At 37.9% G+C, this 23,885-nt stretch overlaps 1 protein-coding gene across 10 annotated transcripts in view; it reads right to left on the reverse strand.

Annotated features, from left to right (window-relative positions):
• Positions 1–23,885, reverse strand: part of PKP4 (plakophilin 4) — a 95,932-nt gene that overhangs the window by 21,374 nt on the left and 50,673 nt on the right. For 4 of the 10 annotated variants that reach the window (XM_075092677.1, XM_075092683.1, XM_075092679.1 and 1 more), the window contains 8 exons: positions 21,353–21,387; positions 16,677–16,808; positions 16,335–16,525; positions 14,963–15,521; positions 10,721–10,912; positions 8,947–9,163; positions 6,856–6,988; positions 3,188–3,401 (listed from right to left, as the gene is read on the reverse strand). In XM_075092677.1, coding sequence (XP_074948778.1) covers positions 3,188–3,401; positions 6,856–6,988; positions 8,947–9,163; positions 10,721–10,912; positions 14,963–15,521; positions 16,335–16,525; positions 16,677–16,808; positions 21,353–21,387 — 1,673 coding nt within the window. The remainder of the gene's footprint in view (positions 1–3,187; positions 3,402–6,855; positions 6,989–8,946; positions 9,164–10,720; positions 10,913–14,962; positions 15,522–16,334; positions 16,526–16,676; positions 16,809–21,352; positions 21,388–23,885) is intronic. The other 6 variants (XM_075092686.1, XM_075092681.1, XM_075092682.1 and 3 more) reach the window with 3 other exon arrangements.

Raw genomic sequence — 23,885 nt, forward strand, 5'->3', positions numbered from 1 at the left:
GAAGGAAATTACTATTAAAAGGAAAAAGGACAAGACTCTGGAGTAACACAGTCCTCTTTTCAGTCTTTACTTGGAACATATCCGGAGGTTCAAAGACCTGTGATGAGGAAACGTCTGCCAGTTAGGTCCAGAGATCAAACTCCACATGCCAGCTATGCCACTCCCTGCAATACCGGCAGGCACTAACTGCTGATCTGGCTGTATACCGAGAAGACAACTTGGGTGAACTTCTGTGAGGATGATGACATAAGCTTGAACTAACTCTGACAATGTACCAAAAAATTATGTAGAAACAAAAAGAGATCTCCAGACTTAGGCTGCAAGAGAGCCCAGGCTATGCTGACTGCAGCGCAGAAACATCACCAGACAGCATAAACCAGTGCGTGCCCCTCGTGCCCCCTGCCAGGGAACAGGGCTCTTGTACACAGTCAGGAAGGCCCCAGGGATATTTCTGCTGCCCGCTGCCGAAGCCATTCTGGAATGTGAAACACAGGAGCCTCCGGAAAGCACCGGTGCTGAAACCAGTGAAATGTGTTACAGCCCTTCTAAGGGCTCTTCGACTGCAGAGCATGGGACAGCAAGGCTGCCATGGGTCAGCAGTGATGGGAGCTGCATGAGCCGAGCAAGCTCAGTGAAATTATCCTCTTCCAATGCATTCCATTTTAAAGACTTTTTTTTTTAAAAACTATTACTTCATTTTCATAAAATGATTACAAAAAGTGATTTAGCACAGTTTACTTTCCAAATAATCTACAGCCATTCAAAAGATGATTTGCTTCCCTCTTAAAACGCTCTTGTGGTTTCGCCATGACACTTTCTGTATTTAATGTCACTTTCTATTCAGTATCCATGTCTTTGTATCTCTGCATTTGAATCTTGGCATTTGAGTCACTGTTAATTAGTTATAGACCCCAGTACTCCTACTGTTTTCTAACTCCTCTGAAGCACGTTTGTGCAGTTAAACCCTCCCCCAGTGTGCTAGTGTTTCAGATTTAGCATAGTTAATCTTCAGGGCATGTTCCCAAAAAATTTCTGAGGCTAAAAGATTGCTTGTGACTAAATAATTCCTCACAAATTTTTATATAAACAAATTAATGTGAAAAATATCTATATAGATTGCAAGAAGTTTGTTATTCTAATTTCACTTATGTGGGATAATAAAGTTTTCCCCTATCTAACTGCATATTAAAGTGAACTGGATGAGTTTCCCTTGCCATGACACCAGATATACCCGTTATCTTTCACAGGCAATTGATACTGCTAGTAATGAAAGTATAATTCATGTAGTAAGGAAGAAAGACCATCCTCAGGAAAAAGAAAAGTATTGTACTTCATTAAGAAATGTTACACTGGAAAATCCATTTTATGAGAAAAATCATGAATAAACTTCAGCAGTAATGAAAAGTGCTAATTTTAAACTAGAAATCAGACACACAGTGTTTCTAGTGGTGTAGATTGATTCCAACTTCTCTGTACTTACATTATCTTAATCCGGAACATAGTAAACTGGGTGGGGTTTGTTAGTTTAGTTCTGACATAGGTGAAGGAGTTTTAAAATTATTAAACAAATAATCACTGGATCTTTTCCACTTGTTTTCTTTATATTGCTGTTTATAGAAAGCATTAGAAAATCCTTAAGCTCTGGAAATCCGCTGTGGATTCTTCTCAAGCATTCCGCGTTGGTCTAACTCTAACAGAACTCAGTGCCTCTGACTTAACCAGAAGACAGTTAAGTCACAACTTTCCGTTTTGTTGTAGCTGACTAAAAAAATGGAAAGTATGTGTGTTAAAAAGTAAGAGTCACTTTTTCTGAAGCAGTAATCTTTAATTATAATTCAAATTCAATTTGAAAAACCTTTTTACCTAGAGATGATGTGTTATTTTTTGAAAGGTAACAGTGTATGTTTTGGGGTTTTGTTTCGGGGGTTTTTTTGTTTTGGTTTTGTGTTTTTTTTTTTTTAAATAGTGACTAAATGCCTTCTATAATTAAGATTTTGACTTTGGCTTTGTCTGTGGAACCATCTCTACCATGTTAAAAGCACAAACAATTTAGATGCATAAAACATGAATTTTGTAGAGCAGAAAAGGCAAGCTAATGTGTAATTCTAGTTTTAAGTATTCCATTCACATAACTTCTTGAGGGAAAAATTGTATCCTTCTACAGAGAACATGAAAGCTGCAGGTTATCTTAATGCTTGCTTATGTGGAAAATACTTAAGGAAAATCGCCTGCATATGATACATTCTGTAGAGAGTCCTTTCTCTACTTAATAGCTTTTCTAAGCAAGGAAATAACTTGGAGATGCTCCCAGTATGACACTTCTGATACTTCTAACTTGTGCATTGCTGTGCAGCTTTGCTTAGCAGGTAAGTAGTTAAGCTTTGTGGCTTAACAAAATCAGAAGAGGGAGCTAGTAAAACCTGAAAGAGGAACTGCTTTAAGAAAGTGAAAACTGCTTTTTACTACCCTCTCATATTTTTCAATTCCCTAAAACCTTCACAGACAGATCACTCCCATATTAAGAAAAAGAGATAGCAGATGTGTGCAGTAGCCAACAAATCCACCTTGTTTTGGTAGAAATGGAGTTCCTTTGTGCTTTAGAACTGCAAACCATTTACTATTTCTGCACCAAGTGCCAAGTAGGTTCATGGGTTATAAGCTAAATCTGCTGCCTCAAGCTCAAGAGACTAGGAGTGCGTACACAGCCAGTTGCCACGACCGCCAGCAGGCTGGGCACTGAGATGCTTCTGTAGTTTGCATACCTGCAGTTTTCTGTCTGTACTTTAACACACATTTACGTAGTTTGGGTCCATCTTACAAATTCTGCAAGATCTTATTTACAACTGTTGTCAGCACATGATAAAAATGCAAGTAACGCAACAAATGTTAGGAGTCAATAAAGGAATACCTACCCAAGACCTAGCTGTGCATGTGGGAGAATCATAACAGGGAAAATTTACCCTAAGAGGAGCTTTAGTGCAGCTACCTCAAGATTCACATCTCCCCGTGAATTGCACTTCTGTGCTAATAGTTTAACCGTCAGTAATCAAAATCAGTGATTTTGTATTCACAAAAAATACCAACGCACAAACAAAAATCCAGTCAATATACGCAATTCCGGTCTTGTCCACTTCAGAAAAATAATCTACATATCATAGTTCTCTGCTTGTTTCTATTCAAAACTTACCTGTTACAAGCTCTTTTACTTCAGCATCAACAGATTTTCTCAACAATCGTAAAAGGGCAGGTATCCCACCAACATTCTTCATGGCTATTTTGTTTTCGTCAGTAGACTTTCCGTAAACAAGGTTTCTCAGTGCGCCACAAGCGTTCTTCTGAACTTCCAGGACTCTGTGATCCAAAAGATCAACCAGGTGCTTGATTCCTCCGAGCCTACATACCTAGAAAAAGGAATGTTGGGAACATCAGCACCCATTGATTTCACCCATTTCACTCTACAGGTTTTGTTTTTACAAAAACAGTACATTCCATTCTACTTCAAGAAGAAATATTCTTGGTAAATCTTAATAACTTGGTTGTTACACCATACTGAGAATTCATGTGAACCACTCACATCCTTGCTGAAAGGCCGATGGACATTTTCAGTCATTTGCTGTGCTCAGAGAAGAATTGGTACTGCTAAATTTTTGTTTCACAGTAATGCAGTTTTTAAAGTCATTTCCTATACGTCAGGATATTTTTAAGGGATTATTAGAAATAAGAAGTTGCACAGATTTAACTGCCAACTTTTACACTTAGCTACACACACCCAAATCAGTTCAAATTCATATATAACCGGAACTACTGGCACATCTGAAGTTCTTTTTAAAAGGAAGGTCTACTCTGCAGAAGTTTCATAAAACAAAAAGGAAGTTTATATTTGCTTTAAGCAGGTTAGTTGTATTTATTCTTTGTCATACATTTTTTTTTTAAATTAACGTTGCTTTGAGATTTCATTTCCATGTAGTACTTTTCTTTGTTCAAAATAACTTACAGAAATGATAAAATGTTAACTTTAAATTAAAAATCACCACCTTACAACAGCCAAATTGAAGAGGCTTGAGGAAAACCAACTGAAATGCAGGGTCTGTGACCAACACCAAATGTGATTTTTGCCTGTCAAATCACCCCTTAAGTAGAATAAGAGAAATAAAATGAAAGATGTTGGCTTGGAAATTTTTTTTAGATGTCCGTTTAAAATGTGTATTTTTCAAAAAGAAACCTCTATTTACACACCTAGATATGTAAATTATAAATCCAGGGGATGGAAAGTTTGGCGTTGATCAGTTACACAAGTCACTGCTGTGCCAAAAGCCACCAGGAATCTGTATCTAAAGGCATTCAATGGACTTTAAGCTTAAAGCTATTCACCTGGCAAGATTTCTGTAGCTAGGAAATGAACATTACCTCACAGATTACTTATTTGATACAGTCTACATTTGAAAGCATATTCTGCAGGATGCTATTTAAAGAAAATAAAATTTAGAGAGTTGCTCTTTTTCAAGACAAGTAATTCTTATTTCTGCTCTAATTTCTGTTTCTGTTCTGTTTCTAAATAATGAATCAACTATTCATAATTTTCAGTTAAATCTCCCTGTCGTGTGCCAACACAGCACATCAAACACTACTTCTACACTACACATCCACAGTACAGGCACAAGTTATGACTGACAAAATAGCTTTATCATTTTTTCAATCTGCTCTCAAAACTTGATGAGATACAGTTTTTGTGTATATAATTCAAAACAAAAATGGACTAGAAATCCATCCTTAAGATATGTATTTTGTTGAGTATTTTAAGTATTAAGTATTTAAGTATTAAGTATTAAGTATCATTAAGTATTTTAAAACTTAGCAGCTGTTGTCAGTTTGAACAGGCATTTAAATTTCTAAATTAAAAAAAATCAGAATTCTTGTAAAATGATACATTAATGAAGTAATATATCAGCATTGTATGTATTCACAGATATTCATTACATGGAAGTGTAATTTATTCATTCTGTGTAGTTTCATAGCTCACTGAAATGGTAAAGGTTCCTCCCCAACAATAAGCAGTTTCTTACGCTTACCTTCAGGTTTTAGCAATGCAAGCATTCTAATTCATTTTGCTAGGTTTTTAATATCCTTAATAGCCTAGTAAATTAATCTGGTCTTTACCACAGCAATAAAACAATAAATTTAAATTATGAATGAAAATACAAAAGCAGACCTCAAATAAGGCTTTACTGAATTTGGCACTAAAGTAATTACGATCCTTTCTGATTCCCAACAGGTTCTTGTGCTGGCCTCTGCTTTGAAGGGAACATGAACTGCAACTTTCCCATTGCCAGAGGTACCATCATGCTTTCGGAACACGCTGATCCCGACCCATCATCCCGACTCGAGGGATAGCTTCTTCTTAAGTGACTGAAACCCTCACCAGGAACCACTGACGTAAGGCTCGCTTTCCCCAGAGCACGGGAATATTCTTTTCTCCTAGAAGCCACATAATCACATTTGTTCTGTCGTAGTATTCTAAGAATTTCTAACAGCTGATTACTTCCATTCAAAAGAAATAACTGTCAGTACACGTATCCTCTCTGTTTGAAAAGGAGAAATTTTCTGTTCCAAAATTCCCCACGCTAAGAGGAAGGCAGGCTGCATTTATAAATGTGTCTCTGCCTACTGTAACTCGTCTTCTAAATCAAAAAGATGACCTTTTTCTTTGGATAAGGTTTTATGAGCTTGATTATATGGTATAATATGTCTATAATACTTTATACCTGAACTGATTTAAAAACACATCGAATATTTCTAATGGTAAGTAGGGTAAGCAATCGAGACACCACTTCATACATGACATACAAGTTAACACCGCATTCAAATTCTGCTTAAACTTTGGTGTATTTCTTTTAGGTTTGTGTACTTTTGAAAAAATTAAAGCAGACATTCCACAATTTATAAAACAAATTCTGTAATAATGAAAATGGAGACAGTGAAGAAACACAAGATCTCCTACAGATGGAACATGTGCAGACAAATAATACCCCAAGAATGCCTAAATAAGCCGTCATATCCCTTATAAAATAGCAAGACTGCCTTATAAATCTGTCTACATCTGATTATCACTGTGATCCTTACCGGAACATCAAAACCACCACCATCTTTTCATCTGCCTTCCAGCAACAGTGAATTATGTTGGGCTATATTCTTATAAATGTTGCACCAATGTTTTATTAACATAAATAAGATTTATGCTGAAAATAACAGGTAACACACACATATGATATGAAAGAAAAAGCAAAATCCTTCAGATCAATAGCTCGGAGCTGCTCTGCAAAAAGGGCAGGTCTCCAAATGCAAACAGTTTCTAGAAATTTCAATAACAACCTGAATTTTCACTCAGATGTATCCTTCCTCCACATCATATTGGCATAAATACTATCCCCTATATATTTCTAGGGTTGGATTGCTTTCCTTTGATTGACAGCTCACTCATTCCCTACGAGGCCTTAAGCATCTTGATAAAAGCCAGCAGAAAGCCTTCCAGAATTCTTGTTTTTCTTAGTCTCCAACCATCAACAGGTTACACAAAACCAGGCTCTGGTAAACATACTTTATAGTTCTGTTAGATTACACAACTTGAACGTAAAATATTTTCATATAATTTCCAAGCAGCCTCTTATGACAGGAAAAAGCCTCTGTGTGTGTAATTACACACAGCGAGGTACTTCAGTATTGTCACACATCTGGTACGAACAGAAACACGAAAGGGTCCGAAATATTGTGTTGCGATGAGAAAACCACAAAAAGAGGCGAGAGATCTAGTTTTGTTTTATAGTTTTCCCCAGGAACAGAAAGCATGCAGTACAGTACCTCCGTTTTCACTTTGTTATCCCCGAAGCACAGGTGCTGAAGGTAGGCAGCTGCATTCGCCTGAACCGATGGGAACTGGTGTTGGAGCATGTGAATGACTTCAGGCAGTTCTGGATCTCGCCAAGCAAACTCCCTTCATTAGATCAACACATTCAGGAGAAGGCATTAGTTATAAACGTATGGTTATTTACCAAGTAGAACTACTAGAGCATCTTAAGTGTTTTTCAACAATGCTGATTTTGTTCTGGAGTACAGCACTAGGAGGAAAAACGGGTGTATTACAAAAACTAGGAGTCACACCGCCTTTTAGCCTTCCCATTGGAAAAGGACGCTTTGTATCCTGTGTTCTTCAGTTAGCTTGGTTGCTGATCACAAATAAATATGTACATGAAAATTATACCTCCTTAAACACTGCAACCTACATGAAATTTCCCAAAACTTAAATATAGACTGCAACAGACGCCTACTTAATGATGCTGCTCACGGGTGTCTCTTCCACAATTTTCTTCTCAGCGCTCAACGTTCTGCCTAGTCTGAAGTCAATTATACTTCAACAAAAGCTGTGCAGCCTGAAGTTTCATCGTCACGATCAGATGCAAGAAGCTTGCATAATTGGAGTTATTCAGGGATTGTAAACTTAACATCATCAAAATTAAATTGCCTTCATTAAACGAATGACTTTGCACAGACAAATCCTGGAACAGTCATTAAACATATCCATGCCCAATTCACAGATTTAGAAATATGCTCATTAGTATTTGCTGGGCCACCTTCCTTCTGTAAAGGAAGATTGAGAAGAAAGGAAAAAAAAGTAGTATCTAAGTTTTCCCATGCTCAGAAATCTAAGTAAATTTAAAAAATATAGGACGTTCCAAGAGCAGTATTTGGGGAGCTAGCCAAAGGCTAATGCTAGCCTGGCCAGTTGGGCCTCCCCAGCATTCCCAGCCACCACAATGGGAAAGCTGAGTTATGTGCTCACTTGAACTGCTCAAAAACTTAAGAGGTTTATTTCTCCATGCTAATGATAAAATGACCTTAGGGAAAACTGTCTTTCTAATAAAGCCAGTAGTTTTCTGAATGCTCCCTCGCTCATTCTAGAGTCACGCTTTCAAACAGCCCAGTCTGAGGCTATTGCAACACACTGCCCTAAGCTCTACCGTAGCTGCCAGCCATCTTTTTTCAAAGTTTGCTTGGTGCCCTGATGTTTCCATATGAAAGGCTCCTGAGGCACCACTGGGGTGCACATCCTCCAGTATGAGGTGCTCTGCTTTCAGTTCTTTCTAAGCCAGCAGAGCATGTGAAGTCCTTTCACGACCACAGCGTGTCTAGAAGCTGCGTCAATGAACTGGCAACCTGAGGACAGACTGGAATTTCCAGCAGTTATACATGCCCACACTGAAGACAAATAGTACCATAAGTTCCTCCAAGCTTTGCATGGACTGGGTTTTGATACTCCCGTTTTAAAATACAAGGTTTTAATAAACAGTGTCTCTAATAAACTATAATGATAGTGTTACACTTGTCACATGCCCGCACTGCGAACATATATTTGCAACATCAAACTAGTAACTATTTTAAAAATACGAATGTGTATTTGCTTTCAAAATGGTGCATCTACATATAATTATTAAACTTAAGTTGTTTTGAAATTTAAACAGGCTGATCATGAAAAATTAATTCAAGTAAATTAGGTATGTACTTTCTAATTTTCAAACCCTGATCCCCATAAAGAGAAAATTTACTACAATATTACAGGTTGCTCTGTAGAGTTACTGAAAAATATCTGGAATAATACAGTCAATTCTCATCAGATCTATAAGTATTTCCTGTAATAACTTCCACATGAAAATAAGCATGGAAGAAAAATGTAATCGCAACCAAATGCGTGAAAGTTGCTCTTTCTTACTGTAACGAGCAGACTGCATTTACTACCTTGGCTATAAAGGTATAGATCTTAATATCTAAATTAGTCATGATTGTTTAAACAATGTAAGACTGGAATATGCACAAGCGCCATATATATTCAAAGACTGTATTAAAAATCTTATTACGGCAAATATGTATAGCTCACGAAAGCACAAATGGACTTGCCTGGGGTCCTTCTGAATGCTGTCTATGGATGGAGACCGTGTGGTCCCATCATCGGCAGGCGTTGCATGCTGCAGCCTGTTATAGCTGGACTCCGACAGTCGATACTGCATTGACCTGTAGGGTTCCGCGTAGGTAGCCGTGGTGTTCAGAGCATAATTATTTCTTTGGTATGTGAGCGTGCTACGCTGACTGGATGATCTTTGCAGGTTTCCAACTCCTGGTATAAAATCAGTATTAAAACAAACAAGGTAACAAATGTCTATCGAAAAGAAGAGGCAACACATGGTTAAAAGTGTCAGCAAAAAAACCCCAACAAACCAACCAGACGCAGGAACGCGCAGCATGCTCCGTGTTGACAGCTATCACCAGATTTAAGGGAGCAATTACTCAATGTCCCAGGGAAGACAGAGAGGTTAGTTACAGAACTAAAGGTTTGGTGGAATCGGGCTTATGCCTCAGCTTGCCTCAACAAGTACTTACTGTAAGAAACGCATCTTGTGCCATCAAGCAGGAATCAGGACGCAAAATGTTTTCAAGGTTTATAATGAAATTCAATTATTAACAGTAACATCAATTTGCCAACTGTACTAAAAAGTAAGTAAACAAAACCAAAAATTGATCTAGTTTATATGACATTTTCATTTTCCCGACTACACGTACATTTTCCCTGACAAAAAGCTAACAAGAGGATGATTTCAAAGACTAAGCTGATCCTTTCAGAAACAGGAACGTGTGTCTTCCTGACTTAACAGAGCTGTTGTGGTCACTTTTTGTCTTCCGAGGTAAGTGATATTAGGTAGACAAGTACACAGAGAATTCCAATTTCTAGTTCTATTTCCTCGTTGGCACATCTGACAAACTCAATATCTGTTTACTCTAGGTTGTAGAAGACAGAAGAATTGCAAAACCTGCTGCCTCCGTCAACATTCCATACTCTTAGTATTTCAGTTATATTAAAAAACAAAACAAAAAAACCCCCAACAGCATTAAAAGGCAGTTTTCAAACGTGTGAAAACATGACATATGAATCGGACACTTCTCTATAAATATTTCTAGAGAGTTAAAGGACTTTAATATTTTGAGCTTTCTGAAATTACTCCACTATACAAACTTAAAGACAAACTGCACTGCAACACGTTACATTTCTCTTTTCAGAAAATCAGTTCTCATACTAATCTAATGCCTACGCGCTATCAATATACGAGTAGCAATTCTATAAAATACTACAGAAATATTTCAGTTTCAATAGACAATCTTCAGATATAGTATTTTAAGTTTATCCTTTGCTAATAAATTGGGTAAAACCAGTATTTTTACTGTGAAAGATGCGGTAGGTAATTTAAGTGTGCAAGGTATCATTTTACTGTACTAATGAATAAAAAAATATGAACAAACTGAATTTGTAAGGGAGTGATGCACAGAGAACGCAAGAGGAAGCAATACATTTTTTGAAGTATACTTTGCTTGGATGTACCCGAGTGTGTGGTATCAGACAGAAAATATTCTGACCCTAAGCTGACACTGATACAAAGGCCCAAGTATTTCTTGCGAACGTCACAAAAACTTTGCAATTCCTGCTGGTCGGTTTAAGTCCTTCAAATCTAGATTCTATCTCCATTAATTTATAACACCTAGATTTTCCTCTTAAATTGGCATTACATATCTCTCATATGTTCTCCTATACACCAAAGGTTCCAGAAAAACCCCAGTAAGTAAATTAGGCGTGACTTTGGGACACAAGGCAGTGGAGGAGCTTTGGAAGCCCTTTACCCACCTGACCCTGTTCGATACAGTGCTGACTGGGATCCCTGGTGGAGCTCGATCGTCCCATGGTTCGGACTACGGTACACAGGGCTGTAGTAAGTTCTGCCTTCGTAGATAGGGGTGATGTGCAAGTCAGGAGATACAGCTGATCGTAATTCTTGTCCTAATTGACTGTGTTGACTGGCATATGAACTCCTCAGGCCTAAAACCAAGAAGAGGGAAATATGTACATGGCCCATATCAATTAAAAATAATAAAGCTGTCATGCTTGAATCTTTATTCCTTCAGCCAAGAAAAGGTGTTAGTTATATACAGTTACAGAGATCTATTCATTAAACTTCTTTCCATTATGAAATGATGCGTACAGAAAGATTAGTTGAAAAAACAGCATTTCTTGGATTAAAAGTTTTGTCCCTACACTGACAACTAAGTTTTCCAACTCATTTTTTTTGGTAGCATTTATAGTTGCAAGTCTAAAACATACAGAGTAAAAGCTAAGCCGTTCACAGATTCCACAATGACAAGGTAAGTTGTGAACCTGACAGAAATCTAGTTGTGAAACAGGGCACAGCCTAGAGGGGGTCATGGTCCTGAAAATGAAACAATACACAGCAGTAAGGGCAAGTCTTGGCAGTGGCAGCAGAGATTTAAGCGTGTGGAGAAAAGTCTTTATAAAGGTTTAAATAGCCCATTATGTGTATATACGTATTTTTTGTTGTATGAGAATCTCTTCTTCCGCCTTGCCTTTCAGCTGGGTTCCTTTTAACTGAAATCTATCTCACTTAACTTGAATTCCTCAGCAGTGGAACTCCTGCCACCACTTTTGCAGTGCTAGGTCCAAGTACGTTGTTGGCGGAGGCATAGAACAGCTTTTCAATAACAGCATTTTGAACAGCTCTGCACAAGTTCAGACTTGCTTCTCCCTGTGAGGGTTCCCCCTCTATCTGCTCCATGAAAACATCATTCACACCACCTAGAATTTCCTTCCGTGCATTCCAGTGCGTTGCCGTATTTCTGTAACCAGCACCGATATACCTTTCCCCGACTATTTTGCTAACTGAATTAGCAACCAGTCTCCTATTAAGGTCACTGCTGCCACGTGATTAGGATGTTAGTGGTACCGTCTTAATCCTGTACTACTCCTTTTTCAGCCCTGGAACACTTTTTGACCTATAGCACCACCCCTCCCACTGACTACCAATACCCCTGGTGTTGGTGGGGTACTAACTAGCTACCCTCCACCAACCTTCTCATCTATGTTTAATGCTTTCGTTTAAACAATCCTAGTTCCCCTATTTTATAAGTTATACTTCCAGAGTCTACAGAGAAGCACTTATAGACTAAACTAGGTAGGGAAAAATAGTTAGAATTTAATTAATTCTGAGAGTTCTTCACCATTTCCCACTTGAGCTTTGTCAGCTTCTAACAGGACGCATCAGCCAAAGGAAAAGCTCCTCTACACTCATCAGTTTCTCCCCTACCCCTACTTTTAAAAAAAATCATTGGGGAAGCACTTCAGAATTGCTGGATTTCAATACTGCTCTCTCATGTTTCACTGCCTTACACACTCCTGACAGTCTCCTTGGCCGAACCTTTAGCAAGTGCTAAACAGGCCTCAGATGCTCACATTTAATAAGATATAAGCCAAACCCATACTTACTTTCAAACTCAGTTTACTTATATATTATATTATTTCTACATAACACCTCGGCCACCAATACCAACTTGCTTTTTGAATACTAGACCACAAGGAAAATTCCCTTTAATCTTGAAAAACTTTTAACATCTGTATTCCAGTCTCTTGAATTTTTAATTCCTTTGAAACAATTACACAGCGCTGCTTTTGCCTCTGAGATTTACCTTGCCATGGGGTCCTCTTCCACTCTCCGACTCTTTATTGCATCTTGCAATGGCCTAATCTCCCCTTCACCCCTTTCAAACTCACTCCAGACCCTTCTCTTGGCATTCTTTGTTTGTTCTGTGATTTCATCAGTTTTGTTCTTTTAATTAAATTCTTCAGAGTAAAGATGACCAAATGTACATCCCACTGTGCTACAGTAAACAAGCGTGGCAATCACATACATCCCACTTGGTCTCAGACCAGCATTCTTCATGTTCCCTTTCTGGACTGCTAACTTCATTTTTTCAATCTTAAAACAGAAATATTGTCATCTTTCTTGCCTAAAATTACATGCAGAGTTTATCTACAACATTTACTCACTACATCAAATCGTAAATTGTTAGCAGAGTTAGAAAAGTTAACAAATAAGTATGCGACATAGGGGTGATGGAGCCAAGACAAACACATTTTTAAATGTTTAGTTATTCAGAAATTCAAGCAGGGCACAAACACAGTATAATTTTTGCTTTTAAAAGATATTTTTTAAACTATTTTATAAAATTAATTCTGTTTTATCCACTTCGGCATTACCATTGTAGGCACTAAAGCTGTAGCAGCTGTAAAAGCAACAGAATATGCTAAGTGAACTACGCAAAGGTAATGAAACAATGGAGATTACGGAACAACTTCAAAATACAGTTAAACAGTGATGTGTAACCAAATGTATCCTATATTTTAATATCCTTCCCCCCAAAATCATAGACCTGCTCTATCACAGTGTCTGCAAGAAAACCTCTGAGGGTCTGACAGGTCATCACTAAGGAAAGACATCTATGTATGGTTGGTGAAAACAAGACCTTCGCCAAGGCAAAGCAGGCAGCTGGACCTGTACCTCGCAGGTGACGATGCCGTCTCCTGGGAAGACACTCACTGCACCACACGGATACCCTTCTTAGAGACTGTAAGCACAGAAGGAAGAAAGGACCCGATCATATATCCACGCTCTCCTTCAGCTTGCAGAGCAGGGAGGGATTCTGGGTTGTACTCAAGACCGGTACAGTACTAACCTTCCCCCACATCCAAACTTCCTCTCACAGAACTGGTCACATAAAAATTTGAGTGTAAGATTTCAGGTGTTATATTGAACTGATCCCGCTAAGGAGACACGAAAACTAATTTATACTACAGAATATAAGAGGGTTTTTTTTTTTCTAATAGTATTGAGAGATTTTACTCACAGTTTGCAACACAGAGCACAGGAAAGCCATACCATTTCAGGTTTCCTGGAACGATTACAATGGAGATGGCTATAAATAAGATGCTCTCTAGGCTTGACTACCACAGTTGCTAATTATTTCCTTAATACTGAGAGCATTTAATCTAAAGCATCTGCTTCTGAATTACTGATTCACCATCCCAATAACCCATTTCTTCTAAAGATTTATCAGTTCACCTGTTTAGACAAGGTGATGTTCTCAAGCAGTGGTATCTATAAAGCATCTTAGTAATATTTTAAGAGTACAAGATTGCTCTTAGATCACAAGTTATGCAGCCCACTGGACTGCTCTCATTTGAACGACTGAATAGCCTTTCATGTCAAACTGATTTTTTCCCCACCCCTTATCACACTGGTAGATTACTGCGTCCTGCAAACAGAGGTGAGCGAGAGGACGCCTTATGCCTTTTGCTGAGGAATGAGAATATTTTGGGCTTTCCTGCAGTATGACAGTTTAAAAGGAAGAACAGACATTGCAGTGTGTTCAAAAGAGCATATGGTCTAACTGCAAAATCACCGTGACTGTGGTCGTCCAGATGAAGGTCAGAACAGAACCACTAACACACACAGAACTTAAAATGCAAAGTATCTGTATCTTAAGAACTGCCTCTCAGATTAATAGATTCTTCCTTTTAGGGCTTTATTTTAAGCTAAAATTACAATGGTTACCCTATATTTAAGTTGAAGTATTTTGAGATAGCCTAGAAATAGTAGGAAAAAGAAGACTAAACTTCAGTGATATTCAGCTGCGTATTTTAAGAAAGAACTAGACCTAAAACTAGCTGCAGCCTGGTGTCTTTTACTTTGTGTATAACCTGCACATGTATTTAAATGTAGCTTCGAAAATACTGAAATACCTCTGTTTGGAAGACTCAGGATTTCACTTATCTGCTTAAAACATAGGATTTAATTTAATGCATGGCTAGCAATCTAGTAATTATAGAGAAAGACAGCATTCACAGGGAACTTGATACGTAAGTGTTTGACATCAGTATTTACAAGCGATTTGATACATCCACCACAATTATGTTCTAGCGCTACAACGCTTCATCCATAAAATGAGTATTGCGTTAGGGGTTTTCTACAGCTGCAGGTTTGTACCAAGTTTTAAGCCGTGTCTTTACCTTTTTACTAACCTGTAAGGCTATCTGGACGCGGAGGGACCATTCTCTCATATATATCATAGTGCTGTCCATACTGTTCGATATCATGCATCGTTCTTTGCAGTGTTGTTCCCAAATGCTGTGGAACTGCATTCATGCCAGAACGCTTCGGGGAAGCAGATCCCAGCTGAGTTTGGGATGGAGAAGCTACTCTGGTTTGCACGTCAGCAAGGGCAAGAGGAGAGCCAACTCTGACCGATGTTTGGTACTGGGAAGCCCCGCCGTTGGGGTTTGCCGTCTGTCTGGACGTAACCGAGCCGATCCGCCGCACAGCCGTTGGGGAGGCAGGTCTCTGTGCAGCATATGGGGATGCTGCCCGCTGTACTGGCAGAGTAGTGGATGAGTACGCGTGAGAAGTAAGGGATCTTTGCTCAGTAACTGATGGAGAACCATACCCGCTACCCAGAGACGTTCGCAGCGAGCCCCTTGAAGGGGAAACACCTGTGCTGACCATGTAAGAGGGAGACTGTGCTCTGGATGGGACTGAACTGACACGTCTCATGACTCGGTTGGTAGCAATATTTACTGACGGCTGTTTAAAAATGAAAACATTTATTAGTTTTATCATTTAGGCCACATAGTGGATACTTTTTTCCCATAAGACAGAGAAGCCAACACAAAATGCACACATTTAACAATCTATAAAAGCAGCTGAAGAGTACCTTTTACCCTAAATGTAATTCCTTCAAGTTTTCCTATAAAATAACTTTCTTTCTAACCAGTATTTCTTAAGATAGAAAATGGCATTTTGACATTAAAAAACCATCCATTCCTCATCCTTATTTGGTTTTCTATGTTAATACGCACCTATGCTTTCTTCCCTCACTACTCCTCCACTTTGGAAATTCACGAACAGTAATGCCAAGAGTTCTAGTATAAGTTAGTAAAGTTTTGTCAATTATTGTCTTACTGTCATTCCGACTAATGAAAGAGGGGGGAAAAGCCAGAAAGAGTAGAAGGTACAGGAACATCTTCCTTTAAGCTCTATGTCTACATATAGGCTAAATTCTAGGAGGTCTTCCCCAATACCACAACTGAATTTTAAGCAAGAGATACTTTTTTGATATTATATTAACACTCTGCAGTCAGGAGTCCTCAGAAGTTTTACTTAATTTCAGCTGCAGTGAATGAAGCAGAACACCTGCATGCTGATTTCAGCAAACAAGTCTACATCTGCTGCAAGCCACTTCTGCATTTTAACCGGTGAAGGCGTTAAATGAAAGTGTAATTTAATAACATTAATTCCAGCCTATAAAAGGTAGGTCAGGTCCAGCTACACAATTATTGTCTTTACAACTATGTTACGGACAGCGTACAGAGACAAAGCAATCTATTCTGAGCGTACCTGGACTGATGTCTGCCCTTCAGCTCGCGAGCTTCTCGCCAAATTGTTATTGGCAGCTCCAACAAGGGAATGCTGCTGTCTGTTTTCTGACTTGCTCAAGTTTTGGCTGTTATGGAAACTGCTTACTTCCTGGTAACCGCTGTCAGAATAAGAATTCATTTGTGTTGAACTTCTTGAGTTACCTACCGACCCTGTAGATACGAAGCCAGGATAAGAATAGAAGCATTGAACATTGACAATAATAAAATATAACTTTGTTATTTGTTACATTCATAATGTGATTTCATTTTTATACAGTCTATACAGAAATATATTTTAATATTTAAAATGCACACAACAGACCCTCACTTTCATGGAGAGATGTCTGTTCCGGTGAGTAGAGGTTCCCTTGGTCTGGTTCTGTCCTAATGTCATAGGCATTGGTATGAATACTCTCTGGCACTTGGGGTTTGTTTACACCAGTGGCTGGAGGATCTGAAAGAAAAAATTATTCAGATAAATCCAATGTTCATGTGTACGTTTCCTGCAAACTCAGTCATGATAATTTTCTCACATACTAACAAAGAACTTATTTCTGACATAAATAGAGTCTACTGGTAGACAGGTATCATCTACCAAACTAGATGAACAAAACATTATTACTAATGTCTGAGAATCTTGTTTCCTGTAGTTTCGATGTGGTTCTACAATTCCAATTTTTCCAATGTATGTTCCAACCTATTTTAATGAAAAATGTAGTTGATTACCTAGTATACACTTTGCAGCGTAGAAACATTGTGCAAGCGTATTGCAGTGCACAGAGGATAGCTATCACTGGCCTTAAAGTCCTACAATCTCAAGAGCTTCCTAAGTAAAAGGCTGAGTCGAACTTCATCCCTGTTGTGTACCATCAACAGAAGTTGCTGAAAATTTTAGGTGTTTCGTACTTCATATGCTACTATCCAAATGTTTACTTTTTAACAACTCTTAAGCTAACTTCAGTTCTAAGAATATTAGCTGAACTTTAAAGGCAGCAAAGTGTAATTATACATAAAGAGAAAGCAAAGGAGACGTCACAACACTATTATGAAGAAGGGAAACAGTTACAACAGTCTGGGGAAAAAAGGACAAAGATGAGGACATGAAACAACAAGAAAAACCAAAGCAAAACTATTTTGACAGAAACAGTAAGCATTTAATAGCCATCATGTTACACTTATTGATGAAGAACAGGCATCAGAGATGCAGTATACAATCACATGATCACAGAATTGTTTAGTTAGAAAGATCTTTAAGGTCATCGAGTCCAACCGTTAACCCAGCACTGCCAAGCCCACCACTAAACCGTGCCCCCAAGTACTACATCTACAAGGTTTTTAAATACCCCCAGGGATGGTGGCTCCCCCACTTCCCTGGGCAGCCTGTCCCAGTGCTTGACAACCCTTTTGGTGAAGAAATTGTTCCTAATATCCAACCTAAACCTCCCCTGAGGAAGGGGAGTAGGAAACATGGGTGACTTTAAAGGTAACATCAGATACGTAAATTCTTGCTGAAGAAATACATGGACGAGCCTGGAGTAGAAACCAAGAGAAACATGCTAAGACACAACAGCCTAGTAAAAACTGCGACTGCTTCATGTCGAAAGTGCGGAGCTGTGGACAGCGAAGCCTGCTAAGTGCTCTTCGAAAATGAATACAACAGTACGTTACAGAAAGAGGCAAAACTGTTAGGAGTTTGCAGAAATCTGATGCTAGGAGGAAGACAGGAGGAAGACAGGAGAATGGGCTGAAAAAATTCTATGCAATAGCTAACAAAAACTCTCTTGAACTGGCAAAGACTATCCCAATATGAAATCTAGTGACACTCATAGAAAAAAAATCCCACACAAAACCAACAAAACACAAGACAAAACCCCCTGACAGAAGAACTATTGGAAATTCTTCATAACAGTCGCCATTACAGTATACTTCAGAGGAGAAATAAAAAATGCAAGAGCATTTGTACCTTTCAATCTGTAGAGAAATACTCTGATTTTTGCCAATAGCTGTACACAAAATGCTGGCATCTCACGATTTGCACAATTAGCCACAAAGGAACACTCATTCTAAAAATGTTTACACACTATTCAAATACCAGATTAAAAAAAAAAAATAGAAAAAACCCAATACATCTTAGAAATCACAGGCACTCGGCACTGTTATTTATCAGTACTTCGTTCTTAGGTCAAAACCATCTAGTAAAATTTGATGCTAATTAATTTACTGTAATAGGAGTATTATGACCAAATTTAATTAAGATTTAGTAAAAAGTGTTACTACACTCCCATTAATGTAATCATCAGTTTGCCTAGAAATGATACAGAAACCCAACACTGAAACAACTCACTTCCACAGCTCCTGTTACACTGACTCGATAACAGATCATAACACATCAGTGGGTATTGCATATCCTTTAGAATAAAATACTTGCGGGGACAGGAGATTTAAATTTTAATTATATTCAACTTCAATCTTTTTAAACAAAAAGGATTGAAAACTAATAGTACAAGGCCCTGTTATTTTACTTACTTGGTGTTACATGATACTAAATCAATGTCAAACTGACAAATAATCAATTTTGGGAGAAACACATGGGAAGAATAAAGTTCAATTGTGCAGTGCCGTACAAATGCTCCTAAGACAGGGGTCTGAACCAAAATCTCGCTTCCATCACACATTTGCCACTAAGCAAATGCTTTCAGAAAGCTAAAAAAGATTGTTTAGGCTAACAAAGGCAAGAATTCACAATAAAATGAATTGTTGTCTTTCTCTCTCTGCTACGATAAATCATGATGAGAGTGCCCTGAATCAGATAATAGCCTTTTTATAAATGGCTGCTGATCTAATATTCTAATAATAACCATCTGCAAAACAACGTTTTATATTTCTTTTTAAAATTCTGTATAATTCTACTAATACACAAAGCAGTTACAGCTACAGTCACACCTTATCGCGTTATTTGCTGATGTTTTTTGATATAAACTACTATCTGCAGTCAGGAAAAAAGGGTGATTTAAGGGAGAGTTTTCATTCATTTTCAGTATTTTTCAGACTGCAGTTGGTAAAGCATCATCTAGTGACACTTCAAAACAAAGCTCAGGAGTGAATCTGCAAGTAAAACGTACAATCATGCTACAGTCACAACATAAATGTCTACATTAAATGAAATGTGTATCAGAAAGTTCTAAGCAAAAAATATTTTTTCAAACATGCCCACTTCTGAGCCATTACTCCAGAAAAGCCTTACTTCAGAGATACACAGATGTGAGAAAAAGACATCTACGGTTTATAATAGCGCATACAGTTTTTAACCAGAAATATGATTTTTGGCCTCTTAGCAGGGATGTGCACAGGAGATTTCTACAGAGAAGAAACACAAAAATGGGAGAATTGAAGGATAACAAAAATATGAGCTGGATAAATGAAAGAGAGGAACTAATAGAAAAACAAACAACAGAAAAAGAACAAGTTACAGGAAAAAATGAGGAGGAAATACAGAAGTAGAATGCAATTGGATGAAATCATTCAGTAAAACAATAACCAAGATCTGTAGGAAGGTATCTTTACCAGTTGTGAACTGTCACTGGAGCATCACAGACCCAGGGGAAATAATGTGATGAAAAAAACCTGAAATAATTTTCACTCTGAAAGAATAAGTAAAACTCATTTCTCAATTACTTGAAAAAACAAATTTGACTTCTGTTTAAAAACATTGCTAAGAGGATACCTGAAAAGCACCACCACGACTAGCAAAATATAAATGCCAGGACAAGAAGGCTTTGAGAATATTAAATCTAAAAGAAAGGAAAAAAGCTGATGTGTGCCTCACCTCAGCTGAGGTGGCACCATGATGGCTGCTGGAACCATGTAAATACAGACATACAGCCTAAGAGCTTAGTCGCTAAATAAAACAAGGAACAGGAAGGGGAAGGGAAAGTAGATAGTTTGAGAGATTTATTTACCTAAAATAGTCACAATTATCATAATAATGAATATGCTTGAATGAACAAGCAGATAACTACAATGCTTATTCTTTGTACAGCACAAACTGGATAGCTCTTATAACTGCATGCACCCTTACGTGAAGATATGATATTAACACTGTGCAGAACATGGCTTATAAAACTTTTAACAAGCTACCTAAAATGGCAATTGCATTTTGATTCCATCAGACCAGTTCTGCTTAATATGACATTCTGTCAAGAGTGCATGATCGAATTAGAGAAACACGACCCAGCGCAAAAGCAATTCACAGGGAGCCGAGGCCCTGTTTCTGGCCCTGCTGAGCGGTTTTGACAGGCTGGCTTCTACACATACACTTCATCACCCTGAAGAGATGACCACTGTTCAGAAGCTTGACTCCTCAATATTAAATACTCTAACTGATGCAAAAAACCTAACTAGTCAAATGCCCTGATCTGTGACGGACGGATTGGATTATTTCAACGGAGACTTCAATGTCTCTTTTAAGGTACAGTCCCACCCATTCCACCTAACACACTCAGGAGCAGATGCAGAAATACTACAAGACAGAAGTTTCTTGTTTTGGAAAGGAAGTTCAAGCTACCCTGAGATACAAAAATAGGAAAGTGCTCTCAGCAAAACCTTCGCTTATTGGAGACTTTCTCAGTTAGGTAAGAGTATCTGAAAAAGCGAATCAATTTTCAAGGGGAAAACTCAAAAGTATTTTTGAATTAACTGCAAGGAGACCCAATACACACGGCTCTTGTTACCATCACATCTCGCACAAAAATGCAAAGGCACAGAAAGGTGAAAGAAAAGTACCTGCGACTACCTCTACACCAAAACAGCCTTTCACAGTAACACTCACGTCTCTTCACACGTGAGAAAGAGGATGTTAATATTATACTTTAGAAAAGATACTCGAAAAACATTCATAGCATCGCTGCTAATGTTCAGTTCACTTCAAAATAAGCAATGAATGCCAAGAAAATAAAGGGTTTGGGGCTTAAAGCAAAAGGTACACATAAAAAATAATACCTGATGATCTCCAAGGAAATGACTTCTCAGTAGAGCTGCAGAAGGAAAAAAAAACAATTATCAACGAATTGAACCATGTGGCTATTTTGGATTTTTTTTTTTTAATCAAAGCATACAGAATTGTACAAAACCCCCAGCAGACAGAGTTTCAATAGCCCATGTAAATGTAAATAACACTGACAGACAGCTAAACCATTGGTTATCGATTTTAATTTTGTATTATTCAGTGGGAATGCCCTGTAGCTCACTGTATGGCAAATTACCAAGCAGCATAACCTATCCGCAGGAGGACAGGTAAGAACATGATTTATGACATGCACTTGCTATTTAAGCTGTAACGACGTAAATAAAACAGTATAGAGCAAGCATTCAGTCATATGTGTACCATTAGCAGTAAACACTTCAAAGACAGGAGCATCCGCAGCTCATGGTAGGGCCGAGCAAAGGAGGCTGGGAATCTCCATCTAGAGCATTTTCCTTCTACATGTAAAGCAGTTTGAAAAAAATTGACAGGAACAAACCTACAGTTTTTACAGTTATTTAATTTTCCAGTTTTCCAGAGAGAATTCCCGTCCTTTGCATATGATGAGAAGTCAAACCATTGGACATACCAAAACACGTACGCCTCCAAGTGTAAACGGGGAACAGATTTTACACTGTCAAGGTTAAAGAGAGGCCTTAAGAAGGTGTTTAATACCAGTGTAAAGCCCTACTTCTCTTGCATTTTTCCAGTAACTATTTTATATCAAACTATCTCAACCATTTTGTTTTTCTGCAAAGTGATGTTCTATCATGTGCATTGATGCACAACTACCTTTGCAGACAAATGCAAAATTCACCCATGTATTATTAAAATTAGATATATTTTTCCCATAAAAATATGTAGAGTATTTCCTCATTCTACTATGAATTTTAAATCATTTTTGCAATTATTATAAGCTGCTGTTTTCCAAACAAAAAGCTATTTAAAGGACAAATAGGCAAGTCCATCAGATTTTATGATGTCTAAATATCAGCATGAAACTGTGAATTTGGGCAAGATTGATCTATTTCTAAATTAGTATTATTTGTTTAACTTTTTTCTACCACAGCTACCAATCACAAAAAACTTCAGCACAGCAACATGAACAATACTAGATACTTATTTTCTAAATGAAAAACAATCATTTAGGAGCCTTTTTTGGAAGCAAAGTATTTGTGTATAAGAGAGCGCTAAACTTGCATGCAGGCATAAACTAAACTACAATTACAATGCAATTTAAAGAAAAAGGAGAAGTCGAGTACAGGCTCCAGGTGTCTGAAAGCCAACTTCATGTCTAGGCAGCAACACAAATTTTACTGCGTATTGGCTATTCTTTCCCTCAGTCTACAATTTCAGTGTCTTTTGGGGTGCTACACTAATTTTTTCCTTAGAACGTGCATAAAATGGACCAGTTAAATAGATTGAAACTTGGTGTACGGAATTACAGGTGAAGAGCTGAACTTCAGACTGAGACTTTCCAGGCTTATCTGCCTTGAGAAGTTTCTTTGTGTTCTACTGTATTTCTGAGATGCCTGTGGAAAGAAGAGCGCTGAAACACAGACTCCACCAAATTCAGATGCATGCCTGAACTTTCACAGGTATTTTCTCTTTCCTGAAGGACCATCCCGTCCAAGCCCAGAAGCAGAAATATCCTAAGTTTAGACAACAGTGAAATCACTAGCATACTGGAACACACATGTCCCATATCAGAAACACTACGTACGTACACAAAACCAAACTACATGCCAAAACAGGATAAGCAAGTAGTTCAATTGAATTCCTGTGGGTTTAACTAGGATAAGTTTAAGAACTTACCCTACAACAACCAGCAGATACCTTCCCCAAAACTTGGCTACTGTGACCATGTGAATTCCGTCATTCCACCTGAGTGCGAAGTCAGGTGCATGATTTAAACTACCTTTAGTGGTATAGTTTAAATTGGGATTTAAAGAAACCCAGATTTTGCATGACAGAACCTGCTGAGGCATTTCAGGAAAGAAGGTCATAGCCTCCAGCTAACAGGAGGTAATAAACAGCTACATATGGTTAATTCTTAAGCTATTACACCTCTCTCCACAGAAGAACAGACTAATTGAACATGGTACATAAGCTAGACAGCTCTCTGAAAAACCAAAAGCATCTAGAGACACCTGGAACTCTGCAGCAAAGGAACTGTGGCTATTCCAGAGCAGTAAGCTGTGCCAAGACCACCAAACCTCAATTTTTGCACAGCCTTGGGCTAAATTCATTCCATTTAAATAAAAATTTAAAAACATTTCTCATTTCTATTACACTACTGTTGAATCTAACTAATGCATTAACTCCAGACTGTTTCTTTGGCATATTTTGTGGACTGTAACTACACGCCGAAGTAAATTTTGTGCAATTTTCCCATTTTTTTTACTGAACCTTGTAACTACTTTGATGAAACCTTTAAAAATATTTCCATTGTTAAAAATTCATGAGGAAATTTGTACTACAACTGGTATTGAATTCAAAAGAATTTGATAA

This window comes from Phalacrocorax aristotelis, chromosome 5, assembly GCF_949628215.1.
Source record: "Phalacrocorax aristotelis chromosome 5, bGulAri2.1, whole genome shotgun sequence".
Taxonomy (NCBI): domain Eukaryota; kingdom Metazoa; phylum Chordata; class Aves; order Suliformes; family Phalacrocoracidae; genus Phalacrocorax; species Phalacrocorax aristotelis.